The sequence below is a fragment of the Baudoinia panamericana genome (genome assembly GCF_000338955.1).
Source record: "Baudoinia panamericana UAMH 10762 unplaced genomic scaffold BAUCOscaffold_1, whole genome shotgun sequence".
Lineage (NCBI taxonomy): Eukaryota > Fungi > Ascomycota > Dothideomycetes > Mycosphaerellales > Teratosphaeriaceae > Baudoinia > Baudoinia panamericana.
The window spans coordinates 246,689-268,682 of NW_006911257.1; the positions used below are offsets into that span (position 1 = coordinate 246,689).

Here is a 21,994-nt window from a genome sequence, read left to right on the forward strand (position 1 = left end):
GCTGCTGACAACTGGCGAGGAGCTGACAACCGGTGACGAGCTGACAACCAGTGACGAGCTGACAACCAGTGACGAGCTGACAACCAGTGACGAGCTGACAACCGGTGACGAACTGACAACCGGTGACGAACTGATGACGGGCGAGCTGCTGACGATGGGCGAGCTGCTGGCGACGGGCGAGCTGCTGGCGACGGGCGAGCTGCTGACAATTGCCGAAGAGGTGACGGTCGGCAATGAGCTGCTCACAACTGGTGAAGAGCTGACGACCACCGGCGTCGAGCTGACAACCACCGGCGATGAGCTGCTGACCGGCGACGAGCTGCTGACGACGGCCGACGAGCTGCTTACGACTGGCGACGAGCTGCTGGCTGCCGGTGAGGAGCTGGTGACAACGATTGACGAGCTGCTCACGACTGGCGATGAACTGCTGGCAACTGATGAAGAACTGCTGCTTATAGACAAAGAGCTGCTTGTACTTCTGCTAGTGCTAGTCGTTAATGTTGGCGTCGGGCTCGAGGAAACAGACGTGCTCGAGCTGCTCGAGAAACGAGTTGATGTCGCAGTGGGTGTGCTGCTTGATGCTATCACAACGGTGGAGCTTGATCCCAGCGAGATAGTCGCAGTGGCGGAGCCTGTTACCGAAGCGGAGGTCGATCGAGACGAAGTACTGGTTGATGCCGGACAGAGTGCCGTTAGCGGGTGGTTGCCAGGGAGGATGACAAGGACGCCATTGATGATGCAAGTGATCTCACGGATGAGAGAAGCAATGGCAGGCATCTTGGCGGTGTTCAAATAGGTGAAAGAGAAACTGCCTGATTGATAGGCAAAGTTTGGGAGAGCGAAGTTACCACTTCTTGTATAGAAATGTCTTGCCTGCCAAGCAGCATGCAGAGCAAAAACGTGGGTGAAGAACCTTCTTCATTATTGCGTCGAGACCACAAGCGAAGAATAAAGGTACAAGTCCGCTTGCTTGGCTTGCAGCAGCAAGGTCGCATACGCGTTTTGGCGTCGCTCCAAATGAGAACACGACGATCCGCTGTGCTTCCTTGGGATGTTTGACCCTGATCGAAGGGTGTCGTCCGGATAGAGACTTTGCTTCTTTGGTGACGAAGATCCCAACATCCCGGAGTGATCGACTGACGGTTTAGATTGATTCTACAGAGAGCGACGAATGGCGTACAGCATCCCACCAGGCACGGCATAGTGTCCTGTTCCGGGGCTCGAGTATCCGGACCTGACGTCTCTTCGGTGGCGATGCCAAGTCCATGTTCTTCAGCTGCCGTCAGAAGGCAAGGGTCCAGCCGCAAAGGTCGACGGCGCTATATGTCAGTGCCTGCATTAGCAGTAGCCCTATAAGCTGTTCGAAGATGTTAGGACCAAGCCTTATGCAAAGCACTCCCACAGTCTTGGCGGCATGCACATATGGTTGGCTGAGAGAAGCTTGGAAAGCGGATCGAAAAGCGGGAGAAGAAAGACGGAAGAAGGCGTAGCTCTTGCCAAGCGGGCCGAGATAGCAGATGTTGAGTACTAGGACGCATCTTGTGGCGTATGGCTGCTTTGAGTGGCCGCTAATGGCAAATTGATGTGCTGCTGGAGGCTCTCAGCTTGGAAGACGCCATTGGCGGCGCGGACTTCCATGAAGATTCTCAAATTTCGGAGCGCTTCCACGTCGTGCTCCCGGCGCAGGAGATGATGGAATGCATGGACCGTCATCTCATCCAGCACTCCATAGATGGCAGAATGTACGATGGACGGCGTGGGTGGCGACGGATGTTGTGTCAAGATGCACGGAATTGGCAACGTACTAAAGTACCCAGCGTTCATGCGGGTCCGAGTGGTCTCCCGGTCTGCGGTTGGATACTTCCGTTCTCCACCATACAGTAACACTGGATCTTACCTATAGGTTAAGACGTGAAGCATCATCGGAACGAGCAAAAGAGCAATCTGAGCCGTGACGCTCGGCATGCACTTGCAGCGACAGTTACCAGGAATTGCACTGTGCCGTTACCTATGCGAAGAAGTGTGATGCTCTCTCTCAACGCCTTCTTGTACAATGAGCGCAAGCCCTTGGACTGACTTGACCGGGAGGCATTAAACAGCCACTTACGTTTGCTTCGAGACGTGCTGTTTGATGGCCCGGAAGCACGAGTTAAATGCCAGTTGACTCGTCTCTTCACATACTTACAGCAAAAGGGTTGATAATGCTAACCATATCTCAAGCCTCACTCTGTACGAGAGTCGCGCAATCTGCAGGTACCCTCGCACGGTAGTACTACTTCCCACTTCTTCCTCCAGAGTCGGATGTTGACGCGATGGCACAGGTCGATCAAGCGCAGCGCTCCGAGATGCTCTACTTCGGAGAGCCAGCAGGCAGAATCGCATTCGAGAAGTTCGCCAAGAAGTTCACCGGGTTGCCTACTGACGAAGCGGCGGTTGTGGATGCACTGAATTCAGTTGAGAAATTCTTCGAGGTTGCAGAATGACTGTTGCAGAATCGATCTTACATGGCTGGGAATCAGTTCACTCTTGTGGATATCTATTACATCCCGTTAATCCAGAGCCTCTTCGCTTGCGGGTATGAAGATGTCGTTATCAGTCGCAAAGCCGTGAAGGCTTGGTGGGTTCGTATCATGGACCGGCCAGCCATACAGAAGTTGTTTGCTGCTGACAAGGAGGCGATGGCGACTGCTGCGGGCAGAAAAGAGTAAACAGTGACGGATTCGGCGACTATGTGATTGAAATCAGGGGACATTGAACAAAACCTTGCTGTCATGTGGCTTGCGGACTATAGCTGGCAGCATCATTACCATACTCTCTTCCATAGACTACGGGAAACTCAAGCATGTCCGAGTATGTCCGATGGATGTGAGTATAAAGTAAATGTATCTGTCCTCGACCTTATCGAAAATGCGATTAGGCTTACGACGGCAATTCCCGCCGCCCACGCCAATTCCGAGGCTGTGATTGCTCCAGCTTACGAGGAATGACAGCATCTCTCACTCCGAGTCCACAAGCACACACGACCATGCGGTAGCCATCACCAGCCGATTGACGGGAAGTTCTTGCAAACGGCTCGTTGACCATGCGCGACCCATTCCCCATCCCCCCTCCGCCCGCGCTGGTCAGCGCCGTCAAGCCTCTCGCCGACTCGCTATCCTTATCCACCCTCCCCATCCACGCACACGAGGTCATCTTCGCGTTCGCCTTCTACACCTTCATCTGCACCGTCGTCTCCCCTTTGCTAGCCCGGACCTTCTGCAAGCAACGCTACGAGTCCTTCACCAAGCGCACGAGGGTGAACTGGGACGTGCATACCGTCTCCTTCTTCCAGGCATGCATCATCGACGCCTTCTCGCTGTACATCATCCTGAGCGACGGGGAGAGGAAGGCATGGCGCGATCCGGAGCGGTACGAGGATCGGATCTGGAGTTACAGCGGCATGGCGGGACTATGTCAGTCTTTCGCGCTGGGGTACTTCTTGTGGGACTTGGTGATCTGCGCATGGCGGATTGACATCTTCGGGTGGGGCATGCTGGCGCACGCGATCAGTGCCGTGTCGGTCTTCGCGTTGGGCTATGTTAGTACTGCCGCGCGACCATTGGTTTGCGTGATTGTGCCCGACTAACGTTGCATAGCGACCATTCCTCTGCTTCTACTGCCCAGTGTTCCTTCTCTACGAGCTCTCATCGCCATTCCTCAACATTCACTGGTTCTGCGACAAGCTTGAACTCACTGGGTCAATCTACCAAGCGATCAATGGCGTCTTCCTTGTGGGCACTTTCTTCTCCAGCCGGCTGGTGTGGGGTCTGTACAACTCGTACAACGTGTTCCACGACTTTTGGATCGCCTACCAGGCCGGCCACAGCTCCGGTGTTGGCCTGATGGGTGACGATGCTGCTATCCGGAACAGCATGTCTGGAGATATGAGCATCTACTACGAAGAGGCACGGCAGCAGCGAGCTTTCATGGGCGAGAAGGTTCTACCGCTGTGGCTACCTATAGTTTATCTCCTCTCTAACCTTACGCTGAACCTACTCAATGTGCGTATGCCAATTGCTTTGTAACCTCTGCCAGCGCTCACGATCAGCAGGTCTACTGGTTCGGCAAGATGATCGAAACGATCCGAAAGCGCTTCGACCCGCCTTTCGGCACCAAAGGGATCGGTCCGGACTTTGTGCACTACGAGCCGCAGGAGAAGATCGACCAGCTGCACAAGGAAGGTAAGGGTTCCGTTACGGCGGGCAGGCAGAAAGCCGAAGAAGCGTTGGGTCAACCGATCCAGATGGACGAGTCGATCGAGTTGCAGAGAGGTGTCTATGCCGACGGGCATAAGTCGGTTGAGGTATCAGGAACTACGAGGCGGAGCGCGCGGACGAGGAGAAAGGCTTGATGGAGAGGACTTACTTATTCGTACGGGCAGATGCAGTACACTGCGACATGATCGAAAATATAAAGTTCCAAGCGATCGAAACTCGGCCCGCGAACTCAGCGAATCTTATCCGGGGAAGGCGAGCAAGACTCTTCGCTCTCACAGCTGATGAAACAGAACTGAGCTAAACCCAGAGGCGCCTTCCGGCAACACGACAAAGTCCGTCACGTACTCAACGTCGACACAGTCACTGATACTCCCTCGTCACCCGCTCACACCACTCCCACAACCTCACCGCCTTCCCCTCCCCATGCTTCCCCATCTCTACCTCCGCCTGCACATCCGCCCTCGCCCCTCCCAACCTTCCCCACGGCCACACATACCCACCATTCGCCTCCGGTCGTCCAGCTTCCTCGCTCCAGCCCGCCCAGAGCTCCGTATACGCCCCAAAGATGGGCGGGTACAGCAACACGATGATGATAATGTACCAGAACAAGTTCATCCTAAGATGACGCCCGAGATCCGTATGCAGGTTACCCGGGTTGAAGGAATTAAAGATCACACCTGTATTGGAATGACGGACAGCGAATTGAGAGCCGAGGAAGAGATTCGCGACTTTCGTCTGTCCGTACGTCTGCTGCGGGTCGTGAGCGTCTTCGATCGGTGCGCCGTCTTCGGTCAGATCAATGCCGCCGGCTGGTCGTGCAGCGACATCGATGCCGATGGAGCCGGCGAAGGAGACGCGCACAGTACCGGGTGGCGACGTTCGGGCGGTTTCTTGCAGGATGGGTAGGAGCAACTTTGTCAGGAGGTAGGCGCCGAGGATGTTGGTTGCGGCTTGCAGTTCGTGCCCTTGGGCTGATTTGGAGCCGATTGGTGTGCTCATCACGCCGGCTAGCGGAGTCAGTAGGTAGAGAGAGCAAGATTGGTTGTGGGATGGCGACGTTACCATTGTTGATGAGGACATCGAGCCTTTTCTCCCTGTCCAAGAACGTCTGGACGGCGCCTTTGATGGTCGTCAGGTCGCTGAGGTCTAGCTTCATGAATTCGAGCCTGCCCTGGACGGAGGGTACTTCGGCCTTCATGTCGGTAATGGCTTTGGCCGCTTTAGCGTCACTCCGTCCGGCTATGTATACCGTGCCATTACGCTGGTACAAAATCCTGACTAATGCCAAACCGACGCCATTGTAGCCACCGGTGACGATGAACACGCGTCCAGTCTGATCTGGTAAGCTGTGCTCGGTCAAGGGTGGTTTGGGGATGAAGAAGGACTGTTGGAGGAAATGGGAGAAGGGAGACATTTTGTTGCAGAGGACAGGGCATACAGTGGCGGTATTGGAGATGTGTACCCGGTGCGGAAGTCCACTCATCTATCACCTCACATCGAGCAGCGGTACAGATGAATAATACGGCGCTTAGAATGGCATGAAGCAGCGCGGGATACTCACGCCCTTCCGTGTAAGCACTATTGGCGTGCAGTAGCAAGACTTGCATATCAGACTTGAACCAGTGTCAATCAGCGAACAAGATTAGCTGTGATGATGTGAGGTGAAGCCACTGGAGGGACAGCAAGACCGAGTCAGCCAATCGCGATGCTATGCGAACGGGAGGATGAAAACATGATTTGGCCGCACTTCGCAACGTTGCTGCAGTCAGCAAAGCTCCACGTTTGCACCCTAGAATTAGCTGGGGCAGGTACGACGCGGTCATGCCTTAGGCCCCCGATTTAGTCAGTTGAGCTTGGTCCAATGACGCCGGAAAAGCTAGTAAATTTTGGAGCTTCGATGGTGCACAGTGTAAACTGCTGTCGCTCACTCGATCCATCAATGCAACAATAACAGCAATGGCACGCGGTCGTTTCAGAGGCCGCGGAGGCGGCGGCGGTGGCGGACGTGGGCGGGGTCGTGGTAGAGGCGGTGGTGGTGGTGGCGGGGGACGGCAGTATGTCGATAACCGACAGTCGTTCGAAGACGTGAACAAGCACAATGAGAAGATGGAGCGCTTCTACAACACCATCGACATTGTACCGTCTGGAGCTGATCGGGATGCTTTCTGGGCCGCATTACGAACAGAATTGCCAAACTCGTTTCGCTTCACGGGCTCCAAGGGTCACGCACTCAGCGTTCGTCGGAACCTCGTCGAGCGCTTTTTTCCTGTCATCTCACAGATCAAGCATGAAGGGAAACCAGTCGCACTACCGCAGGTCATGCCATGGTATCCGGAGGGTCTGGCGTACAGTATGACGACGCCAAAGAATGTTATCAGGAAGTATGAGCCTTTCAAGGAGTTTCAGAAGTTTCTGGTCAGCGAGACTGGCGTTGGGAACATCAGTAGACAGGAGGCTGTCAGCATGATCCCACCGCTACTGCTGGATGTGCGGCCTGAACATACTGTGCTCGATCTTTGTGCGGCACCAGGCAGCAAGAGCGCCCAGCTGGTCGAGGCTGTGCATGCTGGCGAAGAGGAGCGAGTGGAGAAGGCTATCAAGAGAGCCAAAGGTGGCGAGAGCGTGGAAGGTGATGGTCTGGGACTGTTTGAGGAAGAGCAAGGCCGCTCTACAGGCTTGTTGATTGCGAACGACGTCAATTATCAACGCGCGCAGATGCTGGTTCACCAGGTCAAGCGGCTTAACTCGCCGAACTTGATCGTCATGAACCATGATGCGACGATGTTTCCTTCGATTGAGCTGCCGTCGACCTCAACGTCCGGCCAGCAGAAGAAGGGACGGTATCTGAAGTTCGATCGAATCCTAGCAGACGTACCATGCTCCGGTGACGGCACATGTCGCAAGAACCCATCCATTTGGAAGGAGTGGTCCCCGCAGAATGGCTTAGGTCTTTACATCACCCAAGTGCGCATCCTCACGCGAGCATTGCAGATGCTGAAGGTCGGTGGCCGTGTCGTCTACAGCACTTGTAGCATGAACCCGGTCGAAGACGAAGCGGTCGTTGCATCCGCGATTGAGCGCTGCGGCGGTGTGGCCAAGGTTAAGCTACTCGATTGCAGCAACGAGCTACCAGAGCTTGTGCGTTCCCGTGGACTTACAGACTGGTCCATTATGAGCCGTACCGGCCAGATCTACGAGTCATGGGCCGAGGCTGAGCAATATGAGCCGGATGGCAGCAAAGTTGCGCCGGGCATGTTTGCTCCGGAGGAAGCCGAGAACATCCCACTCCAGCACTGCATGCGAGTCTATCCGCATCAGCAAAACACAGGAGGCTTCTTCATTGCGGCACTGGAGAAGCTAAGCGAGATCCGGGCGAAGCCGGAGGCGGACAGCAAGTGCATGAACAAGCAGTGGGCCTTCAGTATCCCATCCGCCGACGGCGAGGGTGCAACGAACACTGCGTTTGGCGAGCTGATGGCTGACGTCAGGAGTGAACCTGTCGATGAGCATGGCCACCTCCACAAAGCTAACGGTGAGCCGGTGCATGGCGATGGCAATGTTTCTGCTGCACAGCGGCAGAACTCGCCAGACACTAACGGCGTGAAGCGGAAGGCGGAAGATGTGGAAGACGAGATCGACACCAAGAAGGTGAAGCTTGGTGATGAGCCTGACGATTCTACCGCTACAGCGGATACGTCACGTCGTGAACGCTGGCCCTTGCCACCCTCGGTCGCCATGGCCGTGAAAGCTGAAGGCGGCGAGCCAGGCTCGGATGTCGTGAAGCCCGAAGTCTCTTCTGACGACGCGCACATACAGCGTGAAGTCCAGGACGCAGCCGCCAATGCTCCCTTCGACTCATCGCTCCCCCGCCAAGCTCACCCTCTGCCAGCCAAGCCACCACTCACAGAACAGCAGTCGAAGCTGCAACAGCAACAGCAGCAGATCAAGCAAGAACAACCCTCACAACCAACCCACAACCCGCGTAAGCGCGGAGGCGACAACCAAGCCGCACTCGAAGCCTTCAAATACCTAACCCCCGACCACCCAGAACTACAAGGCATTTATGCTTTCTACCAACTCCACCCCTCGTTCCCCCGCACGCGCTTCCTCGTGCGCAACCCTGCCGGCGACCCAGTGAAGGGGATCTACTACTCGTCCGCCCTGGTCAAGGACATACTGACCCTGAACTCCGAAGGCAAAGGCATGAAGTTCGTGCACGCCGGCGTGAAGATGTTTATGAAGCAGGACGCGCAAGGGCAGGAGGGGGTGTGTCGATGGCGCATCCAGACGGAGGGGCTACCTATCATTGAGGGATGGGTGGGCGATGATCGCGTGGTAAGGTTGAGGCGGAAGAAGACATTGAGGAAGTTGTTGGTGGAGATGTTCCCCCGTGTCGGGAGGGTGAAGGGGGAAGGAGGGGCGGGGAAGGAGGGTTGGGAGGAGTTGGGCGAGATTGGGACGCAGGTGCGGGATATGGGGATGGGGTGTTGTGTGCTGCGGGTTGAGGCGAGTGGGGAGGAGGATGGGTTCAAGGAGGGAGAGGAGATGGCGTTGCCGGTTTGGAGGAGTTTGAATTCGGTCAACCTCATGTTGCCGAAGGAGGAGCGGAAGGCGATGTTGTTGCGGATTTTCGATGAGGATCCCGAGTTGATCAATCATTCTGAGCAGGGGAAGCAAGGGGGCCAGAGGAACTTGTCTGGGGAGCAGCCAAGCGCCAAAAGGCAGGAGGGAGTCAAGCGTGAAGATCAGGCTTCGGCAGTTAAGGAGGAGGATGCGGAGCGGAAGCCTGTCAAGAACGAGGGTGGGCAGACAGCCGGGTCTTCGTCGGCAGAGGGACTGACTAAGGAGTTCGAAGCGAGGCTGGAGCAGGCGGATGACTCTATGCCGGCCGATGACTTTACGTCTGGAGTTGGTACTGCGGAAGCGGTCACGGAGGCGGAACTTGACGGTTCCGCGCGTGCTTTGGAGGCGAGTGCGTTAGCGGAGAGGGATCGGATGGAAGCGGAGCGGTTGGAGGAGATGGAGGATGAGAATACGAAGATTGTGAATGCGATGCCGGAGAGGGATGGTGAGGGGGATGAGGCGAACACGACGGTTTGAAATTGAGTGTAGCAGTATGACAGTGACTCGGTGGGCCACGGCTGCAACGGTCTTAAGCGATTGTGTCTGCCAAGTCTGGCCTGAGTTTCCTTCTACTTCTTCCCTCGACCAACCACAGCAGGCGTAATGCGCTGACTGGCTTTAGACCGAACGCGGACGATGTTTACTATGCCAAACGCTACTCTGCTGAGGTATAAGTATGGCTCCACGTCCTGTTTTCCCTTCTCACCTTTTCTATCATACCACCGACCAAGCGTCTACGAACTGTTCATCGCGTTGCAATCACTTGCATCCACGGATCTTGTATCCCTCTCCCTCGCAAGGTCAGCAAGCCACTAGCAGACCATTCCGCAAGCATACCCACAACATGAACTCACACATTAAAACCAGATGCCTAATCCTCTCCGACACCCACGGCGAGGACGTGGACATACCCGCCTCCGAACGCTTCGACGTCGTGGTACACTGTGGCGACCTTACTGAAGAGTCCAAACTAGCGGAGTTTCGAGTAGCACTCAATACGCTTCGAGCAATTAACGCGCCTCTCAAACTAGTCATACCAGGCAATCATGACTTCACCCTGGACACGCCCAAGTTCAAACAGAAACTCGCCGACGCTGGTCTTGCCGCAGACGATGAACGTGTGAAGCGGGCGTATGGCGTGGAGGGAGAAGCGAAGGCGTTCTTCGAAACGGACGAAGCTCAAGCCGCTGGCATCAACCTACTAAATGAAGGTAGCAGCCGATTTATCCTGGCAAACGGGGGCGAACTGACCGTCTTCTCAAGTCCGTACACCCAGTCTTTGCACGCAGATTGGGGCTTCCAGTACCGTGTCGGCGAGGAACACGAGTGGGATATCGAACCGGGCACGGATATCGTTATGACGCATGGTCCGCCTCGGGGCGTACTGGACTATACCGACTCGCGGCAACGAGCTGGCGCTGCGGATCTTTTCGCCGCGATCGCCCGGGCGAGACCGAGGGTTCATTGTTTCGGGCATATTCACGAGGGCTGGGGTGCGAAGAAAGTGACTTGGCGCGATGGGGTGGCGGAGGAGAAGGTGTCGCATTTCACTGCCATCGATAATGACGGGTCTGGGGTTGTTGAGAATTTAGCTGGGATTAGGCCGAGGAGTTTCGATACGGTGGAGGAGGGTAAAGAGAAGGAAGGGAAGCTTGAGGGGTATAGGCGGAGGGGTTATTGCGTGGCGACTGCACCGGGGATGAATGGGAGAGAGACGCTGTTTGTTAATGCGGCGATTGAGGGGAGTGAGGGGTATCCGCGTCAGTTGCCGTGGCTGGTGGAAATGGATTTGCCGGTGCGGTGAGGTGAGGTGAGGTGAGGTGGATGGTTAGGGGAGGCGAACGGCGGCCAAGTTATGAGGAGGACATGCTGGAAACAGTGATCGGGTGAACGTGCAGCAGGACAGTATGCAAGAGCAATGAGCGCATTCCCAACCCCATTCAGTGCGGATGTGCTCCTGTTATCAGAACACATGCCTGTTACATAAGACATGCATTTGGGGATGCTTGTTGCGAGGCAACTCCACTCGCGCCTTCCCAGTTCACCAGAATGGTAGTCGCACCTGTATCCGCCACCTTCCCTGCAACAGAAGTGGAGGGGGGGTGGAAGCCTGGTTTCTGCTGCCTACAGCTTCGACTCCTTCACTCGTGCCACATCATCTCACATTACTCCACCGCATCGCTCACTCGCACGTCATCTGCCCAGCATGCCCTTCGACTTCGGACGTGGGGAAGCGCTGCCGCCCGCTCGTGGTGCCAAGTGCGAGGTATGCCAGCCATGAGCGGTAGACGCCGAATAGTGGTGCTGGGAAGAGTAGCTCACTCTCCACACTTCTAGTCACCCTTCCGCAGCTTCGCCCGTGATGCGGGTGCGGGTTTACTCGGATACCTCATCCAGCGCAGAGTGGCGCCCAGCTTCCTCCACGAGATCGACCACTTCCTCCGCGCTCACCCGGAGATCGCTGCGTACAACCCGGCGTTTGCGCGACTAATCAACCAGGTCCCGGTGCTGGCCGGGTACCGGTTCTTCATGAAGGGTTACACCAAGCCGGCGCGGTATTGCGATCAGGTCCGTACCTGCCCTGCTTGACAGACGGCGAGAGTAGAAGATGCTCTTTCATCGCAGACGCTGCTGACGACGTTAATTAATGCAGGCGCTGCCCAACATCAGCAATCTTCCACGAGATATGCCGCAATCGCAATGCGCTGTCCGCTTCGATTCTGAGATGAGGGACTTCTTTGAAGGCCACCAGTTCGCTCGTTCCCCATCCACTCCCACGGTGGAGCGATACACCGCTGATACTCTCACAGATACCGGACCGACATCCTCGCAATGATCGACAACCATGTCAATGCTCTTATTGCCGCGCATAGCCAAGGGCAGCATCTCACCTTTGATCAGCGGAAGCTCATGGTGTATGCCTGCTTCGGCAATGTCGCTGACGCGTACCGTTTCTACGAGTGTCAGTTCTTGTTAAAGCAGTAGTCCGAGTGATTGAGCTAAGTCATTTGCCAGATAATTACCAAACAGAGTGGCTGGAGCACCGCTACTTGCCCGAGCATGGTGTGTTCGCCAATCATATTCTTTTGCGAGGATGAACGTTAACGTTTCGCAGTCGTGCTCTCCGAAATCCCAAAAGAGCACGGCAGACTAATGCCATACCCCCATCAAATGTCCGGCCCCGACGAGCACTGCCCCGAAAACCGCCGCTCCTTCCCCGCCACTCGCGCCCGCATGGCACGAGCAAACGACGAAGGCGTCGACGTCCTCGAAGTCTTGCTCAAAGACTTCACTGCCCAACTCTGCCGTAATGGTCTCAACCGTACCGAAATCGAGCGTATGCGCGTCGAAGCGGTCCGGAATATCAACCATCAGCGTGAAATGGGCGGAGGCCGTGGTTTGGTGAATATGGTGATGAACCGCGCTACCATGACCCAACCGGCGACTTTCGGGCGACAGCAGAGGAAGAAAGTCCGGACCCGACTTTCTCAAATTGAGACATTGAAGAAGAGTTTGAGGCGGCTCAATGACCAAGAGGCTTCGCTCACTAGGGACTTGCAGAGGGCGGGGAGACTTGCCGCAGTAGTGGCCAAGAGACAGCGCGTGGAGAGTGAGCTGGTGGTCGAGGTGACGTCTCTTGCTATGAGTGCGGGAGAGATGGTGCCGAAGGAGGCGGGCCATTGGGTGAGGCTGTTTGGTAAGAAGCAGCAGGAGAAGCGGGAGCGGGCGGGCTGGCGGCTGGATGTGTTCTACGAGCTGGCGCGGTTTATGTGATGGTATTAGCGTTGCGTTGGCTGGCACGTGAGGTACTGGTGATGCGATGGTGGCACGAGAGGCGTTAGCGTACTGTGTGTGTGGCGCATCGTCTTGTTCCAAGAGCTATAGCGGGTTGTGTAAGTTCATCGGCGTCGTGTGGGCTAACGTACGGAGTTTGGCGCGAGAAGCCTGGAAGTGTTAGTGGACGCTTGATTGTACTTCCAGAGCGGCGCGCTTCATGTGAGCCGGCCAGTCCTTTTGTAAGCTAGTAGTTTCAGTAGGGAGGATGGGATGCTGTCAAGTCTATACAAACGGTATCTCACTGATTGGTATCCGCACACGTGAGATCAGCTACCCAACACGCTTACTTGATCAATGTAGCTCCGCAACGCCGACCGCTCAGAATGCCCCTCTGTCAATTTAGAACACGCTGATGTCTAGAACGATCGTCAGTCAAGAATACTTCCGATGATAGGAATGGCACTTACAATTGTTTATCCGGTCCTTCTGGTTCTGCGCGATGCACTCGGCGATCCACGTGATATTCCGGATCTCCTGCAAAGCACACCAATATCAGCAACACGAACACACGACTCAGCTCGGGTAGACAAGAGTCGTCGAAAGGGGAGGTACTCACCTGCTCCCTCAACTTCACCCACGCATACACAATGGCATGCGTGAACTGATACGTAAACGCCAACTTGGCAATCTCCATCTCCCGCTCATAAAACAAATCCTCCAAACTCTTCCCCTCATCCCCGGCCCCGATCCCGCCACTCTGATTCCCCAGTCCACCCCCACCCCCACCACTTCCACCACCCATGCCGGTCTGATCCATCATAGTCTTGTAATCGTACACCCCGTCCACCGCTATCCGCACGCCCTCGACATCCTCCGCGCGACTCAGCATCAGTGTTCCCTCTGGGTGCAAGCGGCCGAAGTTGGGGTACAATTTCTTGCGGTCTTGCTTGCTGAGTTCCGTGCCGAAGGAGTTCAGGGTGATATTGATGCTTCGGCGGTCCGCTTCGAACATGAGCGCCTCGCTCATCACTTCTTGCGTGGGTGTGCCCTTCAACCCGGGCTCTTCGTTCACGAAGCGGTAGAAATCCTCCAGGTAGTTCTTGTAGAGCGTATTCCGCACGATCTCGATGTTGAGTTCATCCAGGTCCTGGTGGCTTAGACTTCCTTTAAAGTACGGCGCGAGCGGGGTTTCGATCAACACGGAGTTGTACAACTCCTCCACGTTCGTCGCCACGCAGAGCACCGGCATCGTCTCGAACCAGCCCAACGGATGACACCGCTCCAACAACTCCCTCGTGTCGCGCTCATGCAACGTCCCCGTGATCAAGAGCGCGACATTGTCGATCATGTACGCATACGTCAGGTAGTCCATGAATTTCGCCAAGCTGCCCGTCGAGTTGGCCTGGACGTACCGGAACTCGGCGACGAGTTTGTCGAGGGTTTTGTCGGCGAGGGAGGAGGTGGAGGGGTTGGGGGGGAGGGTGGAGAGGAAGTCGCCGTAGGAGGGGCCGAGTTGGAGTTTGACGTCGTCGATGGACTCGCATTGGATGAGGTTGTTGTAGGAGGTCGAGGTGAGGAGTTGGTTGCGGTAGCCGCGGACGATGCCCTCGACGTAGCCGCCGCTGACGTTGTAGAAGCTGTGGCGTTGTGTTAGTTGGGTGTGGTGGGGTTGGAGGAGGTGGTGGTGGTGGTGTTACGTACAGGCCTTCCGCCATGGTCAGGAGGGAAGAGTGGAGGACGGAGGATGATGGAGAAGTGTGCGTATCGATGTCACCTGCGCATGCACTTGGTGAGCTTGAAGAGTGGCCAGGGTCCGTGCGCAGATATTGCTTTCGGTGGCGTCACGCCCTGACTCCATGTTCTTTCCTCTATTCATCTACTCATCGCCTCATCGCTAAGATACGACATAGCCCAAAGTAGACTTGTGATTCAAGGACTTAGAAAACTACTGGAAGGATAACGGCAATTGTGAGTAATGAAAACCGGCTAAGTATCACATGAACTTCTTACGCTTTTGCATCTCTCCCCTTTGCTGCATTGTAAGGCCTCAAACCCAAAAAGACCAGCATCTTCATTGAACTCGGAAACAGTCACTGATTCGGTCATGATAATACCGAGGCGCACATCGAGTGCAAGCCGCATCGCCCAACTACCCAGCGCCGATGCCGTGAACAGAAAAGGCCCATGACTGCGCCGTGACAAGTATGGTGGATACCCCTTAGCTGCGCCATAACCTTGTGTTCGTCGAAATAACTAACGCTAGTCGAGCTCCATAGCATGCGCAGAGCAGCCCGCATCCGTTTTCAGTGCTGCACTTTCCTGCGCGTGATACGCACTCTCCGGCATACTATGCGAAGATTCTATCACCCCATTCCCCTGCCACACTTGCTCACCGTTCGTCTCACCCAGGCCCGCCAGCACTGGATCTAACTCCGCAGAAAGATGGCCACCTGGAGCCGCAAGATGTAGCGCAGGCAGGAGTTTCAGGCGGGGAACCAGCTGCGCGGGTTCAGTTGTCACAAGTCTCGCTTCGTGGAGATCATGCGAGAAGATATAGTAGACCTGCTGCCCGCTGTACACATTCCGAGCTTCGACCAGATAGCCAGGCAACGCGCTGTTTTCGAACCAAACGACAACATCCTGTAAGCTTGGGTAGTGGTTCTGGATCCATTTGGAATAGGCTGCTTGGACAATCTGCGACGCTTCGTTGGCATCCATGCGCTTCCAGCTGATACCCAGAGTACGCGTGGCTTCGTCGATCAGTGGCTCGGTCGTCGCCTCCCGGATTTGCGGTGGCAGGACAAGCTGCGCTAAGTCGTCTGGACCGCTGGCGATCATGCTTTTGCGCTGCGATTTGCGACTTGATATTGATGGTCGCTTGTTGTGCGAGAACTGAAATTGCTTGCGCTCCGCGCGCTCTTCGACCCACGTACCAGATTGCGACTCCGCTGCTTGTTGGTAGCCTGGCTCATCTGGATACATGAGAGTCATGCCAGGTCCGTACACCGGTTTGCCACGCGGTTGAGGCATCTCACCGTTGATTGGAGTTACTATTGAGCCATCCTCGAGCGGTCCGTCCTCGTCCTCATCGAATATGTTGCCTCTGGACCGCTTACGGCCGGCAATCGAGCCTGGCGTTGCGGGGACGGAGTTAGACGTGGACGCGCTCGGTACTGGATTCATGCCATGGTCGGTGTTGATGTATTGCGCAAAGTAGTTGTTCGGGAAGTACCCGTTGGCCTGCATTGGCGGCATACCAGCGGACGACGGAGTGAATGTCCCATCCTGGATCGACATGGCGGTGAAGCGGAACGTGCCACTGAAGAAAGGGTCTGCCGGCAAGCACCATTCGCCTGAAGGCCAGTGATAGCTCGCTCAGAGCCTGCGACCCTCTATGCTTGCAGGACGATGCTGCGTGCTCTGTCTGCAATCCTCGGCGCAAAGTTGATCAGTCGCAACTACATGCGATGGAGGAATGTGCCGTATGTGAACGTTCAGCGCAAGCAAAAACGGTCCCCGGACTTGTGCTACGCTTTTAGAGAAGAATATACATGACGCGGAGTCTGTAGGTATGAAGTGCAGTTTCACTTCAACATCATGGAAGTTGTAGGAAGCCAAGGTGAAAGTGATGGAAGCCGCGACTCTTCACTTGCTCGCGCAGCCAATGGGATCTCGACCTGCAGCAAGCGTCAGTGTCAGGATTCGTTGCCGCCTCGCTTACAGACTGCGACTCCACAAGGACTCTGCGAGCGGTCGCCGCCCACGTGACACGCCTGTGCTGCGGTCATATGGTTATTATACCCTCCAGGCCTGTATACCGTGGTAGAGCATGCTCAAGACACACCTTCGTACGATCCTTGTGTGCAGAGGATGTGGACGGCAACGTTCGAAGTCACTGATCTTGCTTGCAGACCCCGCAATACAGAATAGGGCCGTCCCATCAATCCCGTAATGGCGTCAGGGCGCGTTTAACGATTGACGAATGCCGGACCTTCTCGCTCGCCATTGGAGCGCAATGCATCAGCTCCGACGGAAGCGCTGCAGATACACCGTGACATGCCTGTGGGGATGAAAATCATGTGATTGAAGTTGGACAGTCGAGGCTAGCGAGAATAGATGGCTGGGGTTTGAAGGCAGCAGCACGGGTCAGACGTTGTGCATAGAGAGCTGCAACGACTTGTGACAGCATTGTCACAGAACACACACGTGCGCTACATTTCGTCCGAGGGTATCGACTCGCAATATGAGTGAGCAAACAACGCTCAGTCCCCGGTATCAAGCTCCAAATCCAGCTGCACCCCATTACTCACTCCATAATCCTCCAACGTCAATTGATCCTTGAACGGCCGCTCTCCCTGCCGCTTCAGCATTATCTCATGGGGCTGTCTTCCAATATGCATCGCAACCATCGCCTTGAACGCCTTTACCGAGTCGGAAGCCAGACAAGGTATAGCAGCCTTGGTACCCAAGCGGTCATTAACATTCACAACAATCATCGGTTCATTGGATGGAGGCGGCGCCTTTGATTTGGGTGGCTTGCTAGGCTTGTCTGCAGCCTTCGGTCGGTCGCGCTTGTCACTGCTGGGTCGATCGTGAGGCCCTTCATCGCGGACTCTGTCGCTAGTTCTTTGAGGGCGATAGCTGTCGCTTTCGCGCTGTCGTGACGGGCGATCAGCTGACCTCTCCCCGTCTTCGTTTGCGTCCCGTCGCTCTCGCTTGTGCTCGTGCTCCCGGTAGTTGTCTCTTTTTGGCGATCGGTTACGATAGCCTCGATCTAGGTAGTCTGGTTCTCGACTGTCGCTATCCTCACGCGGTTTTTTCTCCTTCCATTTGAAGCCACCCATTTTCTGCTTCTTTACTTTAGGCTCTCGGGCTGGTGATGCCGAGCGATTGCGTTCTGCCATAACCCTGATGTGGCTTTGCGACTCACTGAGCGAACAATGAAGGCTACTGTTGGCCTGGTGGTGGGCTCGAATACAAAGTTGGCCTGAGGCGTCATTCGCCGAGGGGGCGAGGCGAGAGTCGGTGCAGAATAAGGCCAGCAATTCCCACTGGCACAAAACCCTTCGTGAAAAGTTGTCGGCGGTCTAAACAGCTTATGCTTTCGAACCTTCATACAATGCGATCGTCTGAATTCTACATCATCTCGAGGACAGGGTCACGCTAACTGTATGCTGCCTCACTGCGAATGTTGGATATGAAGGCTAGCAAGTGACCACTCCGACACAATAAGCCCAGCCACAGGAGGCATTGAGTCAAACCAAGACAGTGAAGAGTGAAGGTTTAGAGGTCTGTTCATACGGTTCAATCGCTGTCTTGTGCTATCCACGATGTTACAAATCGCCATTGGGGTATCATCTCACTCAAGCAGTACCTTATACACCCTTCCGTATTCGACCGCGGTCACTGCGATACACCGCGATTCCGTCGACTACCCTCGTGATTGTGAGCCATACTTCTCGCGCGAGAGTAGCGGCGGATCATTACGATGGAGTCTTTGTCAAACATCGGCGGCGGACGGTACGGCATCGTCCGTGTTCGCAAAGACTCCGTAGCCCAGTAGGCTCGTGGGTGAGCTCTGATAGTAGGTCTTGCGCACCTTCTTTGGTGGCATTCACTGGTCAGGCCGCACCTCGCTCACACTGACAGTCGGCTCATCTTTGGCTGCATCGCCCATTCTCCGCTCCTCCACCATCCTTCTAAGCATCTCATTTTTCCACTGCTCCTCCTCCTTCTTCAACCTCATCAACCTCCGCGCCATCTTACTGCGCTTGACTTTCAAGCGTGGCGTATCTGATGAATCACCCATCGCAGCTAATAAGGGACTTAGCACTGCTTCAGACTCCGAGTCCGAAGTCAAAGGCGACGATGGCTGGCTTGACACCCTATCCAGGTCCATACATTGCCGTATCAGGTCTTCGATCCCATTCCGTGTAGCAACGGCTTTCGGCTGCATAAGCTCGTAGAAGTCGTCATTGTATAATGGATCTTGCTCGAGTGCACGCTCTAATGACTCCAAGAAGAAGATGAAACTCGGCAGAGTCGGGCCGTCAAGAGTGAAAGGGTAGTGCACGTCGCTTAGTAGACATGCGGCGTAAAGAAGGCGGACGGTGAACTCGCTGTCCAAGCTATGGTCAACAACACACGCCGGGCACCCTCTGGTGTAACACCACTCGCGCTCCCGTTCCGAAGACAGAAAGCATTGGAGCCAGACAAAGGCACTTCGAGCCTGTTCGGTGAAGGCGTACTCCAGATCTTCAAGCTTGCTGGCACGGGTAACCTGGGCTGCCACGGAGCATGCTTTGTCGAAGAGTTCCACTATCGGTACTAGAAGGGCATGGAGCACGTCGCGGATAATGAGCCACTCATCTGGATCTTCCGACTCCGCAGGAGTATGTGACTCGCAAAGCCTGTAAGATCGGTCAGGGAACGGTGAAATACAATGATACGCTGTTAGACTTACTCAAATGTGTATTGCTGCGCAAGATGTTGTTGAAGAATGTTGAAACCCTGTGATTGGCCCAACGCTTCCACGTCGCTTACTCTCAGCAAGAACGGTGAGGCAATTGGCGGCGACGAATACACGGCTGCAGGCATGATGTCGTCAATATGTTGCTCTTCTCCCGATGTCGCAGGCATTAAAATGGTCACAGTCGTCGTATGCAAAAGTTCGTCAGATATCTTGTCATGATCTGCGTAGGCGCATCGTCCTTCTTATTGCGCGGTGCCACACTAGACTTCTTAGCGAGAAATAGTGGTATGGAGATGGCCCGGTGGTGGCGGTATTATGGAGATGGCAGGATCCACAACGGTCAAGACACTGGGTAAACGCTTGGGAAGGTGTTGGAGCCGAGGATAGAGGATGGCAGGAGTCTGCCGGTCGGCGAGTCGGCTACGGTTGCAGCGAACTGCAATCGCCGTGGCAGGAGGGACAACCTGAGCTTACCCAGCTAATCCGGCTGATTACCGATGCATGGAACTAGGGTAGCGCAACAGACGCAGGAACCGCAGTAGGAGAGTGTATACTGCAGCCGGGCGTTGCCGGAGAGGCCTAGATGGCAGGTGAACGCGTCAGGTGGCCATCAATCCTAGCGGCTACAAATTCTTATCCACACAGAGTGGAGAGCACCAGGGCACATTGGGTCGCCTTGCGGACAGCTGGAACCATGGCGAGTGGCCAGCGAGCTATGTGCGCAAGACGAGCACTATTGCTGCACTTCTGATGCGCCTTGAGAAGTACGAGGGACAATGTCGGCTAATAACCTACCGATCAGCTGCCATGATCCACAGTAAAGACTGGTTAGTGGGTTTCTAGCGCTGCTCTTAGATGCAGTCTGCTCGGCCCAAACCGAAGATGCGCCGGACCTAGCTCGCTAATATGCCGGCAAATTGTGCCACGCGCAGGCTCCTCGTATCATTCTCGCTGCAGGAGCGCCACAGTTGTTCGCTGTAGATGTCGAATGTACATGTACATGTACATGTACCCTCAACGAACCGAATATTTGAAACAAACAGATCTGACTAAGCGTTCGATAAAGAAGTCGTTTCAGCGCACCCTTGCAAACCGCCTGAGCTCAGGAAATTGCCTTTAGGCAAGGTCTTGTGGTGCAACTTCTCTCGTGACCACCACTCGAGTCATTTCGAAGCGGCTGTAGACCTCTGACGACGGCCATTGGCACCCTCAGACCGCAAGGCTAGGACACTTGTCTCTTGGCCAGACGCCTTTAGGCACTCATTGATCCCGAGACAAGCTGCCAGCGAGTCAGGGGTTGTGGAGCAGGGTCTAGATCTTGCGGCCCCAGAGATGGCATCGCATGATCGCATCCACTTTCCATCTGTCACCCTCGTGATCCCTCCACTTGCCCTCATGTTCGCGGGTACTGATTACACGATGTGCGGAGACGGCTGATCTTGACAGACTATGTGCAGCACAGCGAGCACCTGCCAGCCGGACTAACTCCGATGAGGCTCCCACAGCTCCTCTCTTCTCTAATGCCGCAGCTGCGTTGAGCCACCCACAACCCTTCCCTTCCCGCAGTAAAGCATGACGAGCTGCTTTTCCAGCCTGGATCGTATCAAGTCGTCCCAAATGCTGTCTCCGCTGGAGCTCGCAGTCATGGGCCGCTCTGCCCTAGCGAGTCGGACATGACGCTGGTGTGAGGGTATCCGCAGGATATATGATCGCCACAGGCTGCACAGTCGTGGCGTCTCAAGGATCCTTTGAATGAGATCACCAGACTGGCCTACCTTTCCTTGCGTCCGCAGTGTGGGAACCTTTTTCCCGATCACGAGAGCGGCGCGGTCCACATGCTCGAGCTCTTAAGAGCATTTCAGGCGCTTAGCCGGGTCTTGGATCTCATCATAGGTTGTGTATACGCCGCTGGCATCAATGGGGTAGCTCTACCCATTTCAAGGCTGATGGGGCGCGAAGGTAGTAAACTGAGCCAGAAAGTCTGGACACGAACTTTTTCCGATCATGTTGCTCGCCGTAGAATAGATTCGCTGGTGTTCCACACGCGCTTGAGACCGCGTCCAGCGGTTATGATGAGGATCATAAGACTCATCGCTGCGTTTCGTCCGCGCTTGCGATCCTGAATCATACAGCTGTGACCAGAGGGTTTTTGCAACACAATTTTTGTTGCAGGCATTTCCTTCTGCAACCTATGAACAGGTCTTGCAATGGCTGTTTGATACCGTCTCAAGCTCGATGGCAGGATGAGCTAAACCAGAGTACAGAGGCCCCGACTTATTGTTCGCCCAGACGTAGCCGCGGCGCTGTCGCAGCAGATGTTCTACCTTACGGAAAGAAGAGTTCCCACGGTTCGGTAACTGGAAGATGCAGGGTCTTGGCAACAGACACGTGGACAGGCGGGGATCTCACCAGAACTACATGTATGTACTGTATGAGCATGAACGTTGCCATTTGGTCTCGACACTGATGCTCGTTCACTGGCTCAAATGGCTCGGAGGAAATGTCCAGGAGGCAGGATATCTCGACCACAACAATGCAGGTCATTCACCAGCTAATTCATGGATCGAAGTCGGACTGTCGGACGCATGCCAAATCCTTCTCGCGTGGCGCGCGCCAACGACGCCACAACTGCAAGCGCGCTTTTTGGCTCTCGGCTCGATGTGTAGGATCCGGAGAAGACGTTACCCAAGTGGAATGGCAGGTAACTGTCAAAACGAGAGCTGACGGTTGGAGCAGATGGGAATCCTCCTCGTCAGTGGTGTTATAAAACGCCACATCTTGTTCTGTACAATAGTATGGCTTGCAAGCGATGCGACGGTAAGGCTATCGAGGACTCCTTTCCTTATCATTCTCGGCATCGGAAACG

At 55.2% G+C, this 21,994-nt stretch overlaps 11 protein-coding genes across 11 annotated transcripts; 6 read left to right on the plus strand and 5 right to left on the minus strand.

The window, feature by feature from the left end:
- Window positions 1-2,214: 2,214 nt before the first annotated feature.
- BAUCODRAFT_28814 (uncharacterized protein) lies at window positions 2,215-2,831 on the plus strand. Its single transcript, XM_007673450.1, has one exon. The coding sequence runs from the start codon at window positions 2,313-2,315 to the stop codon at window positions 2,481-2,483; it is 171 nt and encodes a 56-aa protein (XP_007671640.1). The 5' UTR covers window positions 2,215-2,312; the 3' UTR covers window positions 2,484-2,831.
- Window positions 2,832-3,082: 251 nt separating this feature from the next.
- BAUCODRAFT_62246 (uncharacterized protein) lies at window positions 3,083-4,390 on the plus strand (the record flags this gene model as incomplete). The annotated part of the gene is made up of 4 exons (XM_007673451.1): window positions 3,083-3,577; window positions 3,636-4,040; window positions 4,091-4,220; window positions 4,263-4,390. 4 exons carry the CDS (start codon window positions 3,083-3,085, stop codon window positions 4,388-4,390), a joined length of 1,158 nt encoding a protein of 385 aa, XP_007671641.1.
- Window positions 4,391-4,422: 32 nt separating this feature from the next.
- BAUCODRAFT_99688 (uncharacterized protein) lies at window positions 4,423-5,670 on the minus strand (the record flags this gene model as incomplete). Its single annotated transcript, XM_007673452.1, has 2 exons — window positions 4,423-5,263; window positions 5,319-5,670. The coding sequence occupies 2 exons, from the start codon at window positions 5,668-5,670 to the stop codon at window positions 4,617-4,619; spliced, it is 999 nt and encodes a 332-aa protein (XP_007671642.1). The 3' UTR covers window positions 4,423-4,616.
- A 542-nt stretch (window positions 5,671-6,212) lies between these two features.
- On the plus strand, window positions 6,213-10,683 carry BAUCODRAFT_20558 (uncharacterized protein; the record flags this gene model as incomplete). Its single annotated transcript, XM_007673453.1, has 4 exons — window positions 6,213-9,324; window positions 9,502-9,547; window positions 9,611-9,679; window positions 9,747-10,683. The coding sequence occupies 4 exons, from the start codon at window positions 6,213-6,215 to the stop codon at window positions 10,681-10,683; spliced, it is 4,164 nt and encodes a 1,387-aa protein (XP_007671643.1).
- A 402-nt stretch (window positions 10,684-11,085) lies between these two features.
- BAUCODRAFT_127635 (uncharacterized protein) lies at window positions 11,086-12,788 on the plus strand (the record flags this gene model as incomplete). The annotated part of the gene is made up of 6 exons (XM_007673454.1): window positions 11,086-11,145; window positions 11,217-11,447; window positions 11,533-11,630; window positions 11,690-11,841; window positions 11,895-11,942; window positions 11,995-12,788. 6 exons carry the CDS (start codon window positions 11,086-11,088, stop codon window positions 12,651-12,653), a joined length of 1,248 nt encoding a protein of 415 aa, XP_007671644.1. The 3' UTR covers window positions 12,654-12,788.
- Window positions 12,789-12,838: 50 nt separating this feature from the next.
- BAUCODRAFT_28819 (uncharacterized protein) lies at window positions 12,839-14,407 on the minus strand. Its single transcript, XM_007673455.1, has 4 exons — window positions 14,358-14,407; window positions 13,273-14,293; window positions 13,124-13,190; window positions 12,839-13,072 (listed from the first exon to the last, which is right to left on the minus strand). The coding sequence occupies exons 1-4, from the start codon at window positions 14,369-14,371 to the stop codon at window positions 13,056-13,058; spliced, it is 1,119 nt and encodes a 372-aa protein (XP_007671645.1). The 5' UTR covers window positions 14,372-14,407; the 3' UTR covers window positions 12,839-13,055.
- Window positions 14,408-14,610: 203 nt separating this feature from the next.
- BAUCODRAFT_80955 (uncharacterized protein) lies at window positions 14,611-15,911 on the minus strand (the record flags this gene model as incomplete). The annotated part of the gene is made up of 2 exons (XM_007673456.1): window positions 14,611-14,975; window positions 15,042-15,911. The coding sequence occupies 2 exons, from the start codon at window positions 15,909-15,911 to the stop codon at window positions 14,916-14,918; spliced, it is 930 nt and encodes a 309-aa protein (XP_007671646.1). The 3' UTR covers window positions 14,611-14,915.
- Window positions 15,912-16,530: 619 nt separating this feature from the next.
- On the minus strand, window positions 16,531-17,597 carry BAUCODRAFT_169917 (uncharacterized protein). Its single transcript, XM_007673457.1, has one exon. It carries the CDS (start codon window positions 17,558-17,560, stop codon window positions 16,919-16,921), a length of 642 nt encoding a protein of 213 aa, XP_007671647.1. The 5' UTR covers window positions 17,561-17,597; the 3' UTR covers window positions 16,531-16,918.
- A 340-nt stretch (window positions 17,598-17,937) lies between these two features.
- BAUCODRAFT_28822 (uncharacterized protein) lies at window positions 17,938-19,730 on the minus strand. The gene is made up of 2 exons (XM_007673458.1): window positions 19,120-19,730; window positions 17,938-19,066 (listed from the first exon to the last, which is right to left on the minus strand). Exons 1-2 carry the CDS (start codon window positions 19,293-19,295, stop codon window positions 18,271-18,273), a joined length of 972 nt encoding a protein of 323 aa, XP_007671648.1. The 5' UTR covers window positions 19,296-19,730; the 3' UTR covers window positions 17,938-18,270.
- A 1,014-nt stretch (window positions 19,731-20,744) lies between these two features.
- BAUCODRAFT_170112 (uncharacterized protein) lies at window positions 20,745-21,521 on the plus strand. Its single transcript, XM_007673459.1, has one exon. It carries the CDS (start codon window positions 20,964-20,966, stop codon window positions 21,249-21,251), a length of 288 nt encoding a protein of 95 aa, XP_007671649.1. The 5' UTR covers window positions 20,745-20,963; the 3' UTR covers window positions 21,252-21,521.
- A 31-nt stretch (window positions 21,522-21,552) lies between these two features.
- BAUCODRAFT_28824 (uncharacterized protein) lies at window positions 21,553-21,854 on the plus strand (the record flags this gene model as incomplete). The annotated part of the gene is made up of 1 exon (XM_007673460.1): window positions 21,553-21,854. The coding sequence occupies exon 1, from the start codon at window positions 21,595-21,597 to the stop codon at window positions 21,850-21,852; it is 258 nt and encodes an 85-aa protein (XP_007671650.1). The 5' UTR covers window positions 21,553-21,594.
- Between the last annotated feature and the right edge of the window lie 140 nt (window positions 21,855-21,994).

Coding starts and splice junctions, on each gene's coding strand:
- BAUCODRAFT_28814 (XM_007673450.1), top strand. CDS start 2,313: ATGGCACAGGTCGATCAAGCGCAGCGCTCCGAGATGCTCTACTTCGGA.
- BAUCODRAFT_28819 (XM_007673455.1), bottom strand. Junction 13,191..13,272: donor GGGTGAAGTTGAGGGAGCAG/GTGAGTACCTCC, acceptor TGTGCTTTGCAG/GAGATCCGGAATATCACGTG.
- BAUCODRAFT_169917 (XM_007673457.1), bottom strand. CDS start 17,560: ATGGCAGAACGCAATCGCTCGGCATCACCAGCCCGAGAGCCTAAAGTA.
- BAUCODRAFT_28822 (XM_007673458.1), bottom strand. CDS start 19,295: ATGCCTGCGACATCGGGAGAAGAGCAACATATTGACGACATCATGCCT. Junction 19,067..19,119: donor GCGCAGCAATACACATTTGA/GTAAGTCTAACA, acceptor CCGATCTTACAG/GCTTTGCGAGTCACATACTC.
- BAUCODRAFT_170112 (XM_007673459.1), top strand. CDS start 20,964: ATGCTCGAGCTCTTAAGAGCATTTCAGGCGCTTAGCCGGGTCTTGGAT.